General features: G+C 52.1%; 8 protein-coding genes across 8 annotated transcripts; 5 read left to right on the top strand and 3 right to left on the bottom strand.

Moving 5' to 3' along the window:
* Positions 1-1,188: 1,188 nt before the first annotated feature.
* Positions 1,189-1,838, bottom strand: K489DRAFT_385437 (uncharacterized protein). Its single transcript, XM_033606105.1, has one exon. It carries the CDS (start codon positions 1,782-1,784, stop codon positions 1,452-1,454), a length of 333 nt encoding a protein of 110 aa, XP_033454916.1. The 5' UTR covers positions 1,785-1,838; the 3' UTR covers positions 1,189-1,451.
* A 363-nt stretch (positions 1,839-2,201) lies between these two features.
* Positions 2,202-4,998, top strand: K489DRAFT_385436 (PTR2-domain-containing protein). The gene is made up of 7 exons (XM_033606104.1): positions 2,202-2,870; positions 2,965-3,055; positions 3,144-3,436; positions 3,541-3,863; positions 3,954-4,030; positions 4,137-4,269; positions 4,365-4,998. The coding sequence occupies exons 1-7, from the start codon at positions 2,465-2,467 to the stop codon at positions 4,725-4,727; spliced, it is 1,686 nt and encodes a 561-aa protein (XP_033454915.1). The 5' UTR covers positions 2,202-2,464; the 3' UTR covers positions 4,728-4,998.
* A 1,420-nt stretch (positions 4,999-6,418) lies between these two features.
* On the top strand, positions 6,419-6,787 carry K489DRAFT_305738 (uncharacterized protein; the record flags this gene model as incomplete). The annotated part of the gene is made up of 1 exon (XM_033600547.1): positions 6,419-6,787. A coding segment is annotated over one exon (369 nt), but the record flags the coding sequence as incomplete, so codon positions are not given.
* A 1,172-nt stretch (positions 6,788-7,959) lies between these two features.
* On the top strand, positions 7,960-8,310 carry K489DRAFT_328654 (uncharacterized protein; the record flags this gene model as incomplete). Its single annotated transcript, XM_033602072.1, has 1 exon — positions 7,960-8,310. One exon carries the CDS (start codon positions 7,960-7,962, stop codon positions 8,308-8,310), a length of 351 nt encoding a protein of 116 aa, XP_033454913.1.
* A 323-nt stretch (positions 8,311-8,633) lies between these two features.
* Positions 8,634-10,587, top strand: K489DRAFT_365768 (GDP-mannose 4,6-dehydratase). The gene is made up of 7 exons (XM_033602731.1): positions 8,634-8,780; positions 8,839-8,935; positions 8,994-9,231; positions 9,293-9,479; positions 9,535-9,781; positions 9,846-10,014; positions 10,065-10,587. The coding sequence occupies exons 1-7, from the start codon at positions 8,750-8,752 to the stop codon at positions 10,119-10,121; spliced, it is 1,026 nt and encodes a 341-aa protein (XP_033454912.1). The 5' UTR covers positions 8,634-8,749; the 3' UTR covers positions 10,122-10,587.
* A 1,197-nt stretch (positions 10,588-11,784) lies between these two features.
* Positions 11,785-13,052, bottom strand: K489DRAFT_435546 (uncharacterized protein). The gene is made up of 2 exons (XM_033608600.1): positions 12,885-13,052; positions 11,785-12,828 (listed from the first exon to the last, which is right to left on the bottom strand). The coding sequence occupies exons 1-2, from the start codon at positions 12,996-12,998 to the stop codon at positions 11,989-11,991; spliced, it is 954 nt and encodes a 317-aa protein (XP_033454911.1). The 5' UTR covers positions 12,999-13,052; the 3' UTR covers positions 11,785-11,988.
* A 1,935-nt stretch (positions 13,053-14,987) lies between these two features.
* K489DRAFT_374763 (uncharacterized protein) lies at positions 14,988-16,518 on the top strand (the record flags this gene model as incomplete). The annotated part of the gene is made up of 4 exons (XM_033603554.1): positions 14,988-15,551; positions 15,641-15,829; positions 15,907-16,379; positions 16,446-16,518. 4 exons carry the CDS (start codon positions 14,988-14,990, stop codon positions 16,516-16,518), a joined length of 1,299 nt encoding a protein of 432 aa, XP_033454910.1.
* A 3,015-nt stretch (positions 16,519-19,533) lies between these two features.
* Positions 19,534-20,601, bottom strand: K489DRAFT_414206 (uncharacterized protein; the record flags this gene model as incomplete). The annotated part of the gene is made up of 1 exon (XM_033608138.1): positions 19,534-20,601. One exon carries the CDS (start codon positions 20,599-20,601, stop codon positions 19,534-19,536), a length of 1,068 nt encoding a protein of 355 aa, XP_033454909.1.
* Positions 20,602-20,693: the final 92 nt, after the last annotated feature.

The following is a 20,693-nucleotide window of genomic DNA, read 5'->3' as shown; positions in this document are numbered from 1 at the left end:
TTGGTTCTGTAGTGGTCGGTCGGCAAGCGGCAAGCGGCAAAGAGAATGGAAGAGACGGCGGAATACAGTAGCTGCTCTGCCGACTGAGATGGATAGTTGTACAGTAGTGAGAATGCGCACGAGTATGCGATTGGGTGGTAGAGATGGGACAGATGGGATAGGGCGGCGATTGGCGGCGGTGGTGTTGGCGGAAGTGGTGAGAGGAGGATAGGAAAATTTCTCTCTCTGGATCCACGCGCAGACGATGGTCTGGTGATGTCGGTGGGATGGAAGATTTACATTCGAGAGGAATTATACATGGTTCAGATCGCTGCCAGCAGGTATCAAAGCCAATTCTTGATCAGCCAGCAAACGTCTGTGCTAGATGCTCCACTTGCACGTCGAACACCACGATGACGTTGGTTCTACAGACCTAGGGAAGTGGGACTTGTTTAACTCCCGCGGCATCGACGGCTCAATCAGGTATTCATTAGTTTACTCGCCAGGTACTCGCCGTTGTAAATGGTGCACTGCCGCCGCGTACAGCGTCCCTCCAGATCTCATCCTACTCTAAGAAGGACACGGCAGATCTCTGCGTCGTATCACGAGCGACGAGGAGGCAGATGCTGCAGACAAATTGCGCTCTTCGAATCGTTCTCCTCCATCACCTCGGTGTCGCAGCGATGATGGCATTGACCGCCGCAGCTCCGGCATACTTTGGCTGATGACTCGAACGGCCTCCCGTATCTTTTTCCACCCTCGAAATGGACGAGACGACTATTCCTCGCGCCAGCGATAACCAAACAGCCACATGATGAATATTTGCATCACGGAAGATAAACTTCAGAGCCATCCGTCCTCACAGATCGAGATTGGCGGCAAGTTCGTAGGTGGATGGTGGGCAAAGACCACGTTCAAATAATCCTCGCCTATGGCACATCGTCGGCTGCTCGCCGTCATGGTCAAAAGCTCGGAATTATCGTCTCATCGTGACAGTACCAAGGCAGTACCATCCTGCCACCTCACTGTGCCACGACAGATATCTCTTTGAGACGATACCTCCGCGTGATGTGCCTCCTTCCTGATCAGATGTCCTCCGTCGTGGGTGTGTGTTCAAACCACGTCTGATGGACGACGAAAATGAAAACGGAAAACTTCCAAACGGTGGATCAGAGGAAAGTGGTCGTGTGCTCAACTACCCAACTTGGGCAGCAAGGCGGTAACCTGCGGGTCCTAGTCGAGTTTTAAGGTACCGAAATCCCCCAGCTTTGGTACTGCTCTAGTACGGTGTGGACAAGAAGAGACCGGATCCACAACCAAGCTTCCTCGCAGTGATAGTGGTAGACGTATGGTGGCTTTCACGCCAAACGTGACGGGATATGCGGTGGGCGCAATGCATGCTCGATGCCCACATTGAGTATCTGGTCGCGTGTCCATTTGTTTTCTCCTGCGCTTTGTCGCCCCCTGTCCTTTCACGCGACACATGCACATCTACATGTGGATGGGTTGTCAATAGGACTGGTCCCGGTGGTCACCGCTTTCTGGCATCGTTGAGTCTTGTCCCCAGCTACGGGATACAATATTAGTTGCCGATATCTCTCGAGAAGATGGCGCTGTGTCGGCGCATAATCAACACCCTTCTGTAATCTACGATGGAGTTCACGACGGGCATCTTTCAAAAGCGGGCGATTCTCCGCAGTGTGTAGCGAGGCGAAGTCAACATGTGAGGTAGGCGAGACAGTTGTCATAGTGTTCATCGTCGTGGCGTTGGAGGCGCTCCTTTGAGGTACTTCAATAAACTTCATGCGTGCAAGCGCACATGATAATGGCAGGTGTATAATGAATCAAGATTGTTCTTCTAGATGCCTAGTATTGAGAAATCGTATAGAGCATCTTCCACAACCCGCGAGATTTGCCTGTGTAGCTTCATTTGTCATAGCCAATGACCAAAATGAAGCTACACGGACCGGTGACGGGTAGACGAGGTACAACAGACTTATACAAGTCAAGACATCTATCAGGACTGCTATACAGACCAAATCAGAGCATCACCTAATCACAAAGACACAAACGGCATTCTCGATGGCCTTCTCATTAACTCATGTTGAAGTATTCGGGAGATAGAAACCCAGGGTTATGTAACCCTAAGTGCCATGAACACCTCCAGCCCTGCTATATTTGGAAATGTCTGTGCACGCTCAGTGGGCATCTCTCTCTCTCTATGCATGCCGACTGTGGGCATCGGCATCTTCAAGATCTCGAGAAATTGCAGCACCATCGATGAAATGTCAATGTTTTAGGATCAAGAGTCCTAAGTTATAATAATGCTGAGCCTCGAGTGAAATTCCGAAATCGAGCGGATCCATGGAGCGTGACCGACCCTTCACATTTTAATCCCGAAGTCATTGATCATTCTCCGCACGCGACATCACCCTGACGAGGATACATCAAGAAGTTCAGCGAAGCCGATCGCTCCCTTCCAAGCATGAACAGATCAACCCGACCATCATGGCTTTCCTCCGTCACACGAATTCTCCCACAACCTCGCGCCCCGACCGACCTCCGCGGAGGATACACCCGAGTCGACGGACACGAATTAGGAGATCTCACCAACCGCGCTACAGAATCAGCAGGATCTTCATCCCAGAGAAATCCCGATGACTTTGAGTTCGATGCATCAGCGGAAGCACGCGATTATTCGTCTCGACAATACCCGACAGAAATCGAGTTGAAGACGCTGGGACGCGTCGCAGATGACTTGCCCTGGTCGGCGTTCCTCATCGCCGTCGTCGAGCTGTGCGAGCGATTCGCGTACTATGGATTAGTCGGTCCATTTCAGAATTATATGGCGAATAAATGGCATGATCCAAATGGGTTGCCGGGTGCGATCGGTAAGGGCTTCCACATGATTTCTCAAGGAGGAATGATGGCAGTCCACTTCCCTTGCCAGAAGGTCTTGCTGATCATGAACAATGTCTTGTCTAGGTCTGGGTCAAGTTGGCGCTACAGCGCTTTCAAATCTCTTTATGTTCTTTCTTGCAAGCATGCCGATTTTCGCTGCAGTCGTTGCTGATCAGTATGTAATCCCCCTTTGCTTCAATCCACGAACCTTCGACAGCCATCAGATCTCCATTTCTGACTTATAATTGATATTTACTCCACAGATATCTCGGGCGTTATTATACCATCTTTTATGGCATGCTCATCTACATCATTGGTCTTGCAATCCTCTCCGTGACGTCGCTACCTTCGTTTATCGAAGCGGGCTTCGCACTCCCGGGTCTTCTCATCTCCATGATCTTCATCGGCATCGGAGGCGGTGGCATCAAGGCCAATGTCTCGGCTTTGATCGCTGAGCAGTATACGGAGACGAAACCATTCGTCCGAATCACGAGATCCGGAAAGAAAGTCATCGTCGATCCACCCATGACTATTACCAGGATCTTTTCCATCTTCTGTCAGTCGTGCCATTGCCCCAAGCCCCTGAATCAGCATTCTGCTCCGCAACGTCTCTCGCACGATCAAAATCGCTGACTGTGTTCCTCTCTCTCCACCTACTAGATCTCTGCATCAACATCGGCTCCCTTTCTCCCATCCTCACCACCTCGCTCGAAAGTAGCGTCGGGTTCTATGCAGCCTACTTCCTCTGCTTCGCCATGTTCATCATCGGTCTCATCACGCTGATATATGGGAAGAACAACTACATTATCAAGAGACCGACGGGATCGCCTGTATTCGATGCCCTGAGAATCATCTGGATCCGTGTTCGGACGGGCACCTTTGAGGCGGCCAAGTCAGGCGGTGGAAGAGGGAAAGCGGGAAGGCCCTGGAGTGATCGGTTTGTGGAAGAATTGAAGAAGGCGCTGGAAGCTTGTCGCGTATTTGTGAGTCGTCGTCGTCGTCCGTCCTCTGTGACCATGCGTCGGTCATTCGTCGCTCGGTTTTGCCTTCGATAATTGCTGACAATCCTGCAGCTCTTTTTTCCGATCTACTGGGTCGCCTTCAATCAAATGAACAACAACTTCGTTTCTCAAGCAGGTCAAATGGAACGGTCAGTCCCCTCCCATCGATGATACGCAAACACCGCGTATGATTGCGAATCTAGTATACGATGATATAGCATCTCAGTGCACGCTTCTAATAGGAACGGCTTCTAGTCATAACATCCCAAACGACATCATGTCCAACCTCGACCCCATAATCATCATCATCATGATTCCCATCTGCGACAAATACATCTTCCCCTACCTCGCCAAACGCGGCTTCGGCAGTCCAGTGCAGAAAATCACAGTACGTGAAAGAACTATCCCTAACTACCCTTCTCCTTCCCACCGACAAACAATACCATCCTCGAGCCAACTAACACAGCCTCCTGCCTCGAACAGCTCGGATTTCTCCTCGGCGCTGCCACTCTCCTCTACGCCTCCCTCATCCAATCCCGCATCTACGCCTCAGGACCCTGCTACACCTCGCCCTCAAATTGCCCCGAAGCCTTCATCCCGCCACCTCCTTCAGCACCAGAGGGTAGCCTGGGATCCTATCGACCCAACGAAATTTCCATCCTCTGGCAGATCCCTGCATACATCCTCATCGCAATGTCGGAGATTTTCGCGTCCGTGCCCAGTCTGGAATTTGCGTATTCGAGGGCGCCGAAGGAGTTGAAAAGTTTCGTGATGGGTATGTTTCCGAAAAACAAAAGTTTTGAGTTTCATCGTACTGTCTTCCTCCTGTTGGTTTGGAAACCCTGATGCTTTATTCCCTCTTGGGTCTCGGATCGACTTCCAACAAGCGCACACGCTGACAATGAGGACTTTACCAAATCAACAGGCTTGCTATACCTAACCATGGCCGCCGGTGCTGTGCTTGGAATGGCTTTTAGTCCGTTCGCGGTGGATCCACTGGTACGTTGTATATTCCATCCTGCCCTCCCTCTGTACACGTTCCTGAGCTGACGAATTCTCCCTCCTCATTTCGCGCCGCGAAATATAGCTCACGACCATGTACCTTGGCATTGCCGTCGCGTCATTCATCTCCGCGGGAGTGTTTTATTGCTTGTTTCGGAAGATGGGAGATGGTACGACGGAGGTAGAGGAGGATCAGCCAGGGAAGGCCGGAGAGGAAAAAGTTGATGATGACGATGAGGAAGATCCGTGAACTTGAAAGGCGAAAATGAAAATACGTGGTGATTTTCCTACAAGCTTATTGCTAGCTAGCTGTTTATCTCTCTGTGAGGATACTCGTGTAGTCATCGCGCCTGACTCATCTTTCGCTCACCATCAAAACTTGAATGCTGAGCCGACACTTCATTGTTCTTCCTCGATGAAACGCGGGCCCGACAGACATGGTATTAGTCATCGGCAGGGCGAAACAATGGCTGAGTCATCGGAGTGTACCGTCCGACTTGGCGGATACTCGTAGTTTCACCTAACTTTGGTCCCGCAGCGCTTTGCCCCGTGCGGTCTAGCCTTTCTCCTCCATCTGGACTTTACTAGCCGTTCTCGCTGATTCACAGGCAAAGAGGCATATTTATTTGACAAAACGTTCGAGTGTGCAGGCCCATGCAAGCATCTCTCCTCCGCACGAAATGTCTATTCCGAGGAGACATGGGGGCTTAGGCGAGGGGATGACTCCAACGGACCCTGCCACGCATGCAGCGCGTGTGGCTGCGCAATTGAAATGCAGCAATATGAACTGATGGATCGGCGACCATGATGCCATGCTATGAGTGCACGTGGAATAGTACGTGGGGCTAAGATGCGAGCTAGCTTTTGAAGGGTACGTGGTTGGTCGTTTTCAACATTTATGCCGTGTCCGATGCACGCCGTTGCCCGCACTTGCGGATTCTTAAATGCCTGCCTCTGAACTACTACGTCAACTCGGCGTCTCTTCATGGATCTTGGAGAAGGAGCAGTCACCTGGAGCAGCAAGAATTCCAGAGATGATAGCACGCTGTTGCGGCCTCACATGAGAGCGGACAGGGCGGCCGATAAGCGGACTTCGTAGATAAGCCACAGACTGCAAGTACGTTCTGGCCGGCTGCATCCAGGCAGAGCATGTGCAGCACGTGGCGTGCACGAACGGTACTCATTGGAGCGAAACAGCGATGACTATCACCTGACCCTATCTTGTCAAGATACATGTATGTTCTCCAGCCTGGGTACAATGTTGTGTGGCGCATGGCGGCCTCGCGTTGAGTATCTTATACTTTGCGACCGGTGAGGTGGACCGTACCGCCCATCGTCTAAATATGAAGGCTCGCAAGCCATAAAGAGCAGAGCTCATCAAGCTGTCCTTTCAAGCAGGAATCGCATCCGCACCTTACAGCGGTCACCCATTTCTAGCCATGTCGGACAAACGGGAGCAACATCATATCTGGAGGGCTGACAGTGGCTATGCTGGATCCGTGACTCTGAAAGATCTCCTGCCAATCTATACCGCACTGGATCATGCCGGCAAAGAAACGCGATTACTCGCCGTGGAACCAGGCTTGCCCGACGACGACATCCGATGTAGACTGACGCCCCTATCGCTCTTGCGGACCCCCTTGCCGTCCTACGAGACCATCTCCTATGTGTGGGGCGATAGTAGTGTCCGCGGATCCGTGTTGGTCAACGAACAACCCTTGGATGTGCCTGCCAGCACGGAGCATGTGCTTCGCCGCATGCGCGATGCTCAACAGGTCCGCGTTCTCTGGATCGATTCCATTTGCATCGACCAGGGGGATAAAGATGATCGCAACTACCAGGTCGCACTGATGTGCGATATCTACTCTCGTGCCACCCAATGCCTCGTGTGGATCGGCGAAGAAGACGGCGAATCTATCGGCCAGACGTTCCAAGAATTCCGTGATCTTTACAAGGAGGCGCAGGTAAGAACAGATAATTTCCGGACGTTCAAAGAGACGGTTTGGCCGGGCTGGTGGAGCGTGTATGGGGAGGCGTCTTCCATTAAGGTTGATACTGAGGCTATGGCTCGACTGTTTCATCGCCCTTGGTTCTCGCGGCTGTGGTAAGTTCCTCTTCGACTTGCTTGAGCACCGTAACGCTAGCTTCGAGGCAATGTTAACTAGTGCGTGTCAAGGGTGGTTCAAGAAGTTGCGCTCTCGCAACGCAGTGTTTGTCACTGCGGATCATACACGCTCCCGATGGATTGTCTTTTGAAATCCGCTATCTGGCTGTGGAACAAGTCCAAGACCTCTCCGAGCAGCTTGACGGGTCATCTAGGTCTTGCTCGGGCTGTGCATGTCGCGTCTTACTCGGACGCCCTTTTCGCCAAAGAATTCCGTTTGGAGACTAAGTTGCAATGGATGTTGCACACTCTCCGGCAGTATGATAGCTCACGCGATGTCGATCACGTCTGTAAGGCCACGACTAGAATGTCATGATCGAAGGTCCAGATTATGCTGACTTTCGGATGGTAGACGGGATCTTGGGGATGTATCAAAAGTTTCTTCTCGGCTCACGAGCACTGCCGACGCGACTGCTTCCGGACTACAATCGGCCTGTCAAAGAGGTGATGAGTGACGTCTCAAAGCTGATAATCGAAGAGTCAGGCCAGCTGTCGATGCTGATGTATGTGAGCCATCGATCCTCGCACGAGGTCGATGGTGTCGAGATGCCTAGCTGGGTTCCTAAATATCATCGAAAGCAAGATATCATGGTCGATCATCTTCCTTTCAACTTCTCCGGATTTGCAGCTTCAGGCGAATCTGTTTGGCGTATCGAATCATGCGGCGATACACCACTTTATCAATTGAAAGCTTGCGGCTTCCGGCTTGGCTCGGTGGTCGAAGTCACCGAAGTTTTCGACCTGGAAACGATTCTCGACCACGACAAGCTTTACGCTCTGCTCTCTGCCGCGCGCGAGATGAATGACCGGAGGGGTGCGAAAACCACTAGGCTGGAGCGGACCTTGGTCGCGGGACACAATCATCAACGGACTGCCATCGGCGCCCGTCGAAGCATTGAGGGCTTCGCAGCCATGTGGGCACATCTACAGACCACAACCACGGTCCCTTCGTTGCACGCATTGCAGGACGACCCGGCTCTATGCTTAGGAGGCGCCTATCACGAGGCGCTCACACGATGGACACGGAATCGTCGCCTGTTCCGCACTGATACTGGTCATCTCGGTCTAGGTCCGAGAATGCTGCGGCACGGAGATATCATGGCCATCCTTTATGGATCTCCTGTCCCAGTGGCGCTTCGCCCGCGCACACAATCGGAATACGCGCTTGTAGGGGATGTTTACAGCGACGGCATCATGTCTGGAGAAGCCGTCCGGGAGCATAACGCGACGAGCGGTATGGACGAGATGTATCTAATTTCCTGAATTAGCTCGCCGCACACGTATCTGAATTGCTCCCACGACGGATGTGTCTCCCGTTCCCCAAGTGCACTTGCTATGCGATAGGCTGAAGGTCCATTTGACGTAGCATGACACTGTCTTAATCCATATCTTGATTCATAGGTGAGAAAGGCGAATATTTCGCGTTTAATTTATTTGGTATTGTTGCATGCCAGGGTCACGAGAGAAAAACGGAAGTCGCGCCCACACAGCCTCGCTGGGAAATCATCGCACACGAGCATTCGCACCCCTCTTGGCGGGGGTGACGCCCGACTCCGCGCCTCAGACCACTCAATTTCCTGCACATTGCCCGACGATGATAATCTCGTGAGGGTACTTAAGCTGGTCCTTATTGTTGTTGCGGCCTTCCATCGTCCTACGTTGCTCTTCACTATAGGCACACTGAGCCGCGAACGCTGGTGCAATGTTGCAGAGGAAGCGAGCAGTCATTACTGGTGCGCAATGATGTGTAGCAGGACTCAGTGTGACGCACTTTCTGACGCCATATGCCAGGAGTATCGGGCCAGCTCGGCCTCATTCTGGCCGAGTTCTTGTTGGCAAAAGGATATGAAGTTCATGGACTCGTTCGTGACCTGAACACGATGCAATTGTATGTTTGTCGTCCTCGTCTCGCGGGAAAATGTTTGGCTGATGTTCGATCCTATGAGATCTGGGAGTCTTTCGCAAGTTGTACTGCACGTTGGAGATATGCTTGACGCCAATAGCATCGACAAGATCATTCGAGAAGTGCGACCTCAAGAGGTCTATAACCTCGCCGCACAATCCGGTGTGTTCGCCTCATGGAACGAAGCCCAAGCGACGCTCGACAGCAACTCACTGGGCGTCGTGCGCATCCTGGATGCTATCCGGGCGACGGGAGACGCAGCTCAGTGCCGACTGCTCAACGCAAGTGCTGCCGCTTAGATCCAATATCTCTCAACCTCGCTCACTCCAAATTGTGTATCAGGCAGGGTCATCCGAGATGTTTGGGTCAGCTGAGCATCTGCCGATCGATGAGCAGACCCCGATACGCCCGCGCACACCGTACGGAACATCGAAAGCCTCAGCGTACTGGATCCTTCAGAACTATCGTACCATGTACGACATGTATGCAGTCACAGCAATTCTATTCAATCAAGAGTCCGATCGAAGACGTCCGCATCACCCTGTCCAATTTGCTATCAGACTAAGCTGACTTGCGCTGTGTAGGTCCCAATTCTACTACCCGCAAGCTGACGACAGCTGTTAGTCGAATAGTCTTGGGAAAAGAACCGTTCCTAGCTGTAGGGGACCTACACCTGACACGAGACTGGGGTCATGCAGAGGATGCTATCGAGGTCATGTGGCTGGCATTGCAAGCAGAGGTTCCGGACGACTACATAGTCGCTAGTGGTGAAGGACACACTATGAGAGATCTTCTTGAGACAGCTTTCGCGACTCTTGGGATTCACGTCGAGTAAGGAAACAGCTTGATGCGCAGGTCTATCAAATCAAACTGATCAAATGGTTCAATAATGCAGGTGGACAGGCTCCGGGGTTGAGGAGAGAGGTCTGAATGCCGCAACCGGCGCCGTTATCGTCCGAATAGATGCAAAAGCCTATGCTGGTCGCCATCGGTCGAACTATCAAATCGGCAATCCTTCTAGAGCCCGAACAAAGCTCGGGTGGCATCGCCGGAGATCCTTCAAAGTATGGAAACCATGAAAGTCTATCATCGTCATAGCTGACCAAGCCACAAGGATACGATTGAAGAGATAACACGAGCAGTTCACTCTCAAGAGTCGTCTTCTAGCTGATGGATGTAGAAGGCCCTAGATATTCGTACATTCCTGCCCCTTTTGTCCCAGTGTACTGCAATTTCCTTAAGTAATGTTGCACCTTTACGCCATCGTTAATACCCGACAGCGAAGCAAAGAATGCTTGACAAGTCAACGCAGAACGCAAGGTTGATTTCTGATGCTAGGACAGCCAAAGTAGAGCACGAATTCAGCCCGCGCGGAGCTCGACACAGGATGGCGAGGCTTGGAGGCACAATCAACTCCCCGTTAAACGCGGTAGAAAGTATTTCAAGATCCTGACAAAGCTGAATATCCTCTACACAGGTCGTCAGTTGTGATGGAAGGGTTACAGGCATGTGTGGGAGCAAAATATGGACTTTATGCCCATTCATCTACTGTAGCTTACACGGTCTAACGTTCCTATCGGAAGCAAAACCGCGTTAACGACTACACCATAATCATAACTCATGTGATACGTCGCAATTGAACTTGATGTATTTCGATATGAAAAAGCCGCTTGAAGCCAATGAGACGTGCAAAAAATCCAAGCAATCTGATATGCGGTTTCGAGTGGTCTCGGATGTGATGAATGAATGAAGTCAGCAAAGATAAGAAGGAAAGGATCTCGTCTTGACGCAGCGAGGTCGTTTTTCCTCGTCTCCTATGCCTGACACGCAACTGGCTCTTCGGATAAATACGAACCCTTGAAGACCCGGAGATAATCATTTGCTCATTAAATAATAGATTGGGACGATTGTTGATCTTTGCCTCCTTTGCCGAAGCGATAAACAATAATTATCCTTCCCGGGGGACCCTGCATCAATTACAATGTGGCGCTCCAGCTCTCCTGATTCGTACTGTAACTCTTAAAATTGTAATCGCCCTTTTGTCTCGTCCAAGTTAATTGATAAGGCAAATTGCGCTGAAAACATACTTCGTGGCCCCTTCCGGCAATTTTGAGAGGCAAGTCTCGATGCCACACGTTTGGGGAACTAATTCGGCGGCGGCATATTCGAATTCGCGAAAGGTCATAGTAGTGGAGAGATCCAAGTTTTCTCGGCGGCATTTGAACGGGTCAAAGTAATTTTCGTAGAAATTTTGCGATGAGGGAGTCCTTACCGATCACGGTATAGTAGCTGTGGACTCGCTCCGCCCACGGCAAACATTCTTTGACCTTCCAGCCTGATTCGTCTGCTCGCTCCTGCAGTATCCACATAGCCAATTTTGCTGCCTCGACGTCCTTTCCTGCCCACGAGTGGGGATCATACACACGCTCCGCCCAGATCAAGGGCCGCGCGGACGGTAGACATTGAACAGAAAGCGTGATGTGTGTAGAACGCGCATGCACGTACGCTTCTTTATCTCTCCCATATGGCATACTGTTGCTTCGCGAATGCGATGTGATTTAGTCTCGAGGAGCGATCTAGAAGGCGTATCTTATACATGTCACCTCTATGACGAATGAAACCAAAGATTTCTTCGTGTAACTATAGACGTATACCTACGGAACGCCGGAGTTCTTATCTCTTCGCGTTCAAGCGCGCTAGTTCTTTCCGCTACTCTTAGATCGAGTAATTAGAATTATAAGAGTAGGTATATATAGCAGCGTATAGAGGTACTGGCTACTAAGGGTAGTAGTCGAATTAAGACTAATTACTACCCCGATACTATACGTATACGGGTCGTCTAGTATACGAAACCTGCTATATGTTACATAGCTAGAAAGTCAGGTAATCCTTCGCAGGTGCTTAGGGATCCTGGAACCGTGCCTTGCACAGACACGCAATCAATGTAGGTAGAGCGGGTCCTTGACGCAAACAAGATCAATGCCGAGTTGATGGAAATTGCGAGCTAATCAAGGAAGCGGTGCCACTATATGAAATACCTACTCCTCTTTCTGGGTTCGTTCCTCTCTGGCCGCGTCGGTCTTAATTCCCGCTCTGGCTTCCTCCGTGACGGTCGATTCGCTACCTTGATTCACCGTCGCCTGTTGTTCAGCTGCCTTTTGCATGAGTCGTTTCCTGATCGCTCTCATCTTTTTATCCCCGGGGCTATCTATTTGTCGTCTCTCTTCTTTCCACCGCATCGCCTGTTGGAACACGGGTTTGCTCGGCGGCTGCGCTTCCCACAAACGCACCATTTCACGCTGCCATGCCTCATTCATTGCCGGTCGTTCTTGCTCTGACTTTGGCAATTCATACGCAACAAACTCGACCTTTGACTCTGGGTAATTGACTGTGATCAAAGGATGATATGGACGCACCCACTCCTCTGGCGGGGTAAATGGTGATTTGTCGAATATCACACGATAACCATAGAGGTGTCGCCGAGAAGCTTCTTCTTCCTCTCGTCTGAACCATCGTGACCATCCATGAGACCTGTACTCGTCTAGAGCGAGGTGGTCTGCCTCGCTTTTATCCCGGAGATCTTCGATTTCCTTGCCGGCTTTACATGGCAAGCGGAAAACGCCTTGCTCGATTATGATCTGGAATTGCTTCGGCTTCCAGGCGAGGGCCATGAAGTGTCTGTCGAGCCAGTCGAGTGCACTCTGTGGACCTGCGTCACATGGTTCTCGATTCAGTTTGATCGTGATATCAAACTTCCCGAGCAGGCGTGCCTGCGTGTTTGGCACTAAAGACTCTTCTGTACCCAGTTGTGAGGTAGCCGTCACTTTCCAATCAAGCGTAACGACGAGGGTGTACGAGTGCTCCCAGTACCACCAGGCCTGTTCGTATATGTTAGTGCATGTGGCACTGCATGCCCGTGTCAAGAGCAACCAACCCGGCCACGTCCATTAGGATGGAATTCGAGGTGAATGCTCTTGTACTCATCCCATGTCCACGTACGTTGTTCGTACAGCACTGAGTAGGCTGGCTTGTCTTCAGGCGTCTCCATTGCAGCGTGGATGTCTATTGCGCCAAGCGCAATATCATGTGACCGATCCGGGTGTGTATAGTGCACCCTAGAGTGCGTCCAAAAGCTGTGTCAGTACGCGCAGGTATGACGACTCTATCGAAAGTGGCGGTCTGCCCGCTGATGGGACTAGGGTTAGCGGGAGCTATTGTCTATACCTACCTAGGTAATTACCAAAACTTCAGATTTGTTAGTGTAATTTGAGTAGTTATATCTTCGAGGACAGACACCGGCGAAGTTGGGTAATACTAACGTAATATAGTCGTAGTAGAGGAATCTTTTGTTCGAAGGATCTGTTAAGGCGCCGTAAAGGAAAGAAGAAATGTACCCTACAACGCCTTCTTCCAACTAGGTGTTGCAAATTTCATTTAGTATTCGTGTAACACGAAGCCTGAGTGACTCGCGCCGCTCTGGGACAGTACTTGTCTTCTCGTGTATAGCGGTTCGCTTTGAGGTATACCTATAACCATCCGGGAAGATACTAAACGATATGACGACCCCTTGGTCGTTCACCTTCTGAAGTGCACATTGTGAGCAGATGGTTGCAATCTGGATCCGCCAAGTACAACAAATTTCAGTGAGCGTGGGTTTCTACCATCGTTCCACCTGATACGACGCGCCGATCTGATCAAATGAGCGCAGTCGCCCGGGGCGAGACTCATTCTCCGACGTAGATTTTCTCCTCGGCAGAATCGAAGGTAATAGGATCAGGTCTGAAGCAACTACCGCGCAGCTTAGAGCACTGTTTTGGAGCTGACATACCTCCTTACGTTGAAAGGATCCCGCGTCCATTCTGTGATGCTGGCTTTGCGGATAGATTCACCGCATATCTGAACAGCAAAGGGCAGTCATGCATGTTGAAGAAAGCGAATGCTTCGCTTTCGGCTGAAGCGTCACAATCTTTGCCTCGGTACCTACCCAGGCTCTGCTCTAAGAAACTTCACATTCGCATAACGCGCTGATCACCTTGAGAGTCGCATTGCCATAAAATGACTAGACAGAGACGCAGCGAAAGATTTCCGTAAGGACTTCTATGTATCCACGCAATTTCGAGCGCCTCTGACGATCAGGGTGGAGTTTGCTTGGAAGAACATATGTTCCACAAGGTGAAGTTTTCGCTCGCTAAGAAGATGCCTTTGCAGTGCTCGAATATTGATCGCGGGGATTTGTGCCCCGTTGGATAGTTCGGCACAGCTAGATGGGTCAATCTCTCCCGGAGAACGGGGCGTTAGAGTTAAGCTTTATTAGCCAGGGGTATGCGGAGAAGGTAACCCACACTAAACATGAAAGACCGCTTCGTTAATTCTGTTGCCTAAATTGTGGCTCGGCGCAGCATTTGTTCCGTCCTGCGATTCCGGAGTCTGCAGTCTTGTACGCTTCGACACAGCCGCTCTTGGTTATATGATCGTGCTCCATGATTGCCTGTTTAGTGCTCCGCTCCTCGGAGGCGCTCGTCTTGTCCAGAAGTGTGAGCTCGGTACAAATCGGTGTTGCACGTGGTGTTGCTGTATCAAATATTCTCCACAAGAAATCTTGAAAAAAGGTCCGGAATGGCAGCCGAAATGTGGCGTCGTCGACCTTTCGTCTATGCGACAACTTGCGATGGCGATGCTTGAGCGAGATAACTGCTGGAAATCTCGGTCGATCTATTCCAATGATGAAGCAAAGGGATTTCCGCACGTCAAGATCGGAGATGTCTCCTCACATCGTACGTCACTATGTTGACATAACCAGAGCTAAGCGTGGTGCTGCATTCTGGGTCTGCGCAAGGAGCACTAAAAGTACTACCGTTGAAAATCGCCTCGGTGCTGCAGCGTTTGTGTGGTGTTTATCATAAATTGCCGATGCTGAAGATAGCTTGATCAATGGCAACATCTACAAGACAACTGCGAGCCCCACCTCGCGTTGTCCATACTTTGTTACACCGCTGCCCAATTATCAAAAATCGTTGTTGAAATTCATCTGTCGACCATGGCTCAGCTCGCTACCTACGCTGCCCTGGCATTCGCCATCTTCGCCAGTGCCGCAAATGCGCAGTCGCCCAACCAGCCGCCGCCGATTCAAGTCAACGCCCAGATTGGCAAGGTCCACGTGCCTGTGACCTGCGACTTCCTCAATGCCTACAACCAGACGTTCGAGGTCGTGGCATCGGGTGGCCTGGCAGCTTACGGCGTGTCCGGCGGCTCCTACTACGTGACCGACATTGCTGGCAACATCACGATCCCGGCTGAAGTCGTCCGTTTGGCACGTCTGTCTGGCGCCTCGCAGATCACCACCAACACGAGCATCTACCTTGCTGCGACCAACGCCGCGCCCGCCCGCCTTCTCATGTACACTGGGATCTCTCACCTGCCCGTCCCAGCGAACGGCAGCATTGATTCGCGCTTCCCTGTCGGCAATGGTACTCTGCCGGCCGCTGGACCTTTCGTTATTGGCACCGGCTCTGACCCGTCGCGTGTCGTCATTGGCGATGTCCACGTGTCAATCACTCTGCAAAATGCAAAGGGCGACAACATTGGTGGCGAGTTGGCTACAGTATGTGCCCCAATGACCTATTGTGCTCGATTATGGGTTCCTCTTCTCCTTCCATGATGAAGACCACCACTAACGATACGATTGCGCAGAACTGCCAACGTCCTCCTGTTGATATCATCCTCGGAGGTGTCAGCATTCTGGATAAGCAGGCTGCTCAAGGAGTTCTGGGCTCGGCCATCAATTCAGTGCCGAAAAACGGTTACGTGCCCGACTTTGGCGTTGTCCCGCTCAACGACCAGTACGGCTTCTTCCGCTTCCCCTACGGATGCAACTTCCAGGTACATCCAGTCACACTTGGAGAGCCAAGCAAATATACAATGACATCGAGCACGGCTTGCTGACTCCGCATATCCAGACCTTCGGCAACCAGCAACTCGACTTGACTATCGGTGGACAGCTTCCAACCGTCCTCATTCCGGGCGAGAAGTTCAGCCTCACACGAGCACAATCATACCTCCGTGTGTCACCGTCCCTGCTGCAATCAGTCAAGAAGCGTTACCCGACCGTCGCTACCTTCTCCACTGTTGTCAAGTCATTCGACCTCTTCTTCAGCAATGCAAGCCCCTCCAAGATTAACGTAGCCGCCAGTCAACTCAAGTCGCGTGTCAGCGTCGCTGGCGTCAATGATAAGAAGTCTCTCGTCATCCCGATCCCAGAATTCAACCGTCTGACTGTCGGCCCCGTGACCGTCGCAAACAAGACCGGCGACGTCATGAGCTTGTCAGTCGGCAATGCTACCGCCGCTGTTTCTTTCCTGGATGCCAACGGCAAGGTGCTGTCCAACGTCGCCGTGACCTGCGCGCCGTATGCTTTCCTCGAGCTCATCGGGTACGTATTCTCTTTTGTGATGACATATCGCGGCTGTCAGAGGGTCACTCACTAATCCGCATATAGTGTCACGATCGCCGACCAGCTGCCGCTCAACTACTCTCTGGGTACCGTTCAGCCCAGCACACCCAGCTCTTGAAGAAACCTTACGACTGATATGAAGGCCGAACGCGATTGATTCGCTTGGGCTAAAAAATGCTAACAGTGAGTTAATTACACAAAAGAGCTCTACTCGCACGTTCCATAGAATGAATCGGATACAAGTAAACAACACTCAAGGTGCCGTTTCCATTCGCCGGTTCTTCCAGCATCCAAGATGATCGTGCCCCTGTGTCTTTACCTTGTAGTTCCACGGCATAAGGACCTCTCTGCTTCATTGAATGAATCGCCGTAGCGATGGCGGCCCTTCGTGTAGCATCATGGCGTGTGCTCGTTTGCAGGCAATACGCGGGTGTCGCCATTCAATGCCGATTAATGTGACGTGAGAATCTATATACAAGGCAGGATCTTGCCCATGTGCATGGAGTTTCACAAATCGTCGATCCCATGCTCCAGCGTGACGTCGCCGCGAAATGAAGTTGCAGTGCAGTCGCACGTCAGGATTCTCCGTTCGCAAAGAAGTACGATACCAACGCATCGCAATGGCGCTCAGGAGTCCTTTGATACAACAGCGTTTGGGCAAATTACAAGGCCAATCATATCATTCCTTTCAACCTGTTTTCTGGTGTCCGTTTACGGATGCCCACCTGAAAAATAAAACTTCACATCGATATGGCGCTGACTTCAATGGATGCGCGCGAGTGCTCGCTTATCGCTGTCATCGAAGCAAGCATATTTACACTACGAATGCGGAGGACCTATCCAAAAGGACGCCGAGGCTTGGGAGCTGGTACATGATACCTTCGCAGCATGGACGGGATACGTCCGTGATGCAGATACTTTCCTCGAACCGGAGGTGAGGAAGCAACTTATGGATTACATCGTCGACGAGGGACCTGGAGCCTCGACGCTAGCTTCGTCTATGTGTCGGTGGTTGTGCGACGGGATGAGAGTAAAGGAGAATCGTATCACATAACTCGTTCGGCGCGCTGTAGTGTAGTAGGGATTGCGACGACTTCCCGCTGGCGGGGGTCCCATTTGAAGCACCACGTGCGTCACACCAAGAAACCAGATTGAGACCTGAGTACTCTTGGCAATCGCGAACGACTACCCCGGTCCCAGGGAAGAGGTTTTAGATGTGGGAAATATGTCGGCAGTGATTTTGTCCCTCATGAACCATGAGTCTTTGTAGCGTTATCTCGGCAAAGTTGTCGCAGATAGGATTGAGTAGCGAAGTGCACACATGTAATAACAATCAGAGAATCTGACCCCCATCCCCACGTCACGGAACCCCTGCGTGCCGGAACGTACGTATGTTATGTTATGTTATGGAGTTCTATCAAGCTATGCACGGATCGTGTCCGTATGAGCTGTCCCTTTTCGTTGACCTGACATTGTTCGCTCTTCACAGCTGCCTCGACTCAAATGTTCCCCAAATCTAGCTTTATGCGAGTGTGATAGGGGTAGCCACTCCATGAGAGTACTGTTGTCGACATGTTCCAACCAAGTCAGGCAAAAACCTCGCCGCGCGAGGAAAGCCTGGTTCCGATGGCCTAGCCATAGTCTTATTCGTTCTCATTCGCGCCTGATGCACTCCATCAAGCCATATGCCTGTTCGTACCTTGTCCGCGTTTCATCCGCTGGCCCTGGATGGGGTCCTCGTCGCATAACGTTTCGTTCGCTTGTCCTCGTTCCACTTCGTCGGCGCGAAGTGGTGTCTCCCCTATCCAGATGCTCGAGGTGGGCGGACACCCGGAGCTGCTCTGGGCCATCAAACTTTCCCACTCGCGGGCAGTGGTACTTCATCCCGTTTCATCGTGCTGGGGTCGTGCGCGATGCTTCTTGTCCCTGAACGACGCTCAGAGGGCCGTACGACGGGGGCGCGGACGGCCCCCCCTCCTCCTGCTATCCCTCCTTGCGGAGTGCTTCCGTGGGAGAACAGTCGCTTCTTCTTGCCCAGATCTAGGCTGAGGCGACACCCATCGGCTGGTAGTGTAGACAGATAGTCCTTAAATCTTGTCCCACGGTGGGTTCACTACGTCCTCCGTCTTTCAAGTTCCTAGCCGCGGAAGCCGAGACTTCACGCTGCTATCTCTCTATCTCCTAAATTCCCTCCTCTTGTATTGAAATTACCCGAGTAGCGACAATCTCTCGAGTGATTTCTTGACTCCTTAACCTTGCTCTTGTTATGCTCTACCGATGCTAGGACATCGAGAGCAATCGTTGTCGGCTCGTTGTCGGCAGATAAGGCGAGCCTCATCCTCGTAGATCGCGTACCAAGCACGCCTGCCGCCCGCCGCTGCGGAGTTCGCTGTGGAGATATCTTGGCTTTTCGAACTGCCTCCTAGGACAGTCGAAGGTTCGTAGCCGGCACCGCATACAGGTGTATCTCCTCGCCGGCCGGAACGTCCATGATTAGTAGAATAAATCTGTCCTATTTGTTCTATTACTTAGGGTTACATCTGCACCGGCGTCCTATTCCTACGTGCCTTAGGCCGCATATGTCCGCGTAGCGTTGTGCAGCTGGGCAGGTACGGCGCACCGTAACGCCAGTATTCTCCACCGATTGTCTAAAACGGTTAAGCCCCATCCGCCGCGCAATCGCAGCTGGCCTAGCAACGTTTTGCTACTACTTTGAAGGCGGCTCATCTTGAGCGGTCGCAGTCCCTCGACAGAGGAAATCATCTTCACGCTTCAGTACTCTGTATAGAAGGTGTGTTGCATGGTCAAGACGTATTCTGTGAAAAGGTTGATTCAATAACTAACTACTGTGCACTTCGAAATAACATGTCGTGTCTGACTCCGCCGGTTACAGCAGCTACGACTGTCCAAGTCGCCTTGGACAGTCGTAGTTGCGGGCAAGTGCAGCCGGCGGTGACGAGGTCGACGACCCTTCTTCCTCCTTGGAGGGTACCGTAACAGGTCCCCCCCTCGGCGGGGCGAAGGGCGACGTCCTCGTCGTGAAGGGATTATGGTCGTAGTGACTCAAACAAACGCGAGGTGCACAACAAGGCACGAAACCACAATTCGTAGGTCGTCACAAAACAAACAGTCGTCAAAACAGGGAACTCATCACAGGACGCCATCCATCCTTCAGTTCGTCTTGTTGGTGTTCTTCGTAACGCGTGTGGAGCGGCGTGATGGCGCGGCTGTAGTGGCCTTGCCAACGTCCTCTATGTCCACGTCCACGTCCACAGCCGGCGCCACGGTTCGGCTTGGGTGGTGGTGACGGTTGAGCTGGTGTCGGAGTCGGTGGTGTTGTCGGAGCGCGTGGTGGCGTCGACGGTGCGGCTGGTGTCGTGGTCGGTGGTGCCGGCGTCGACGTTGGGGCTGCTGGTGTGGTCTTCTCAGGCGTCCTCAACCATGTGTTCATGATGGCGTCTTTACCGGTCTTTGTCGCCGTCGTGGCCGGCGTCCTGCCTGCTGTCTTGGTGGCGGCGGCGGTCGTCGGGGCGGGTGTGGTGGACGTCCTGGTCGTCTTGGTCATAGCGGGCGTCTGTGACACGACTGGGGACGTTGTAGCTTGCGCTGGGTTCGTACGACGACGGTCACGGTCGTATTGGCGTCGGCAGAGAAGGATGAACTCGTTGCAGATGTCGTCGTCCAGGAGTGGGCGTCGTGTGTAACGCTCAAACAATGCTCGGTCGCCTTGATTCGTGATGAGACGTGGTGACGGGCTCGTCGGAGTCGTAATGTTCAAGAGCGGCAGGGCCATCTCCATTGGCTGATCGCGTTGCCATTGTCGACGGAACAACAGGATGGCTTCGTTTGTCAAGTCGTCATCAAACACTGGACGCATGGTGTAGACGTCGAACAAGGCCTTGTCGTCCTTGTTCAGGATGAGGCGCGGTTGTGAGGCCGGTCGAGGCGTCGGGGCGACTTCTTCTTCACGGGGTCGCTTGCGACCCATTTCTGCTGCTTTGATGGCTGCGTCGACCTTGGCCAGCCTGCTCTTTGTCAAGTCGACGAACGTAGTGGGTTTGTCGGCTGTGGTTGAAGTTTTGCCGTAGCTCAAGAAGGTGTCCTTGGGCGTCACTTTCTTTGCGCCTGGCGTCGTCGAGATGGGCGTGGCGTCGACCTTCTTCTTGCCCTTCTTGGCGGCTTTCGCCTGCTCTTCCATCATTGTCGAGACTAGTGCTTCCGTTGCGGGCGCCCAGTCGCGTCGACAATCCATGCGTCCCACGAAAAAGCGCGCGTTGGCTGTCAAGATGTCTG

Source organism: Dissoconium aciculare (assembly GCF_010015565.1).
Source record: "Dissoconium aciculare CBS 342.82 unplaced genomic scaffold K489scaffold_26, whole genome shotgun sequence".
NCBI classification, from domain to species: Eukaryota; Fungi; Ascomycota; class Dothideomycetes; order Mycosphaerellales; family Dissoconiaceae; genus Dissoconium; species Dissoconium aciculare.
The sequence above is the reverse complement of the archived record's forward strand: the minus strand, read 5'-3'. Positions and strand labels throughout refer to the sequence as shown.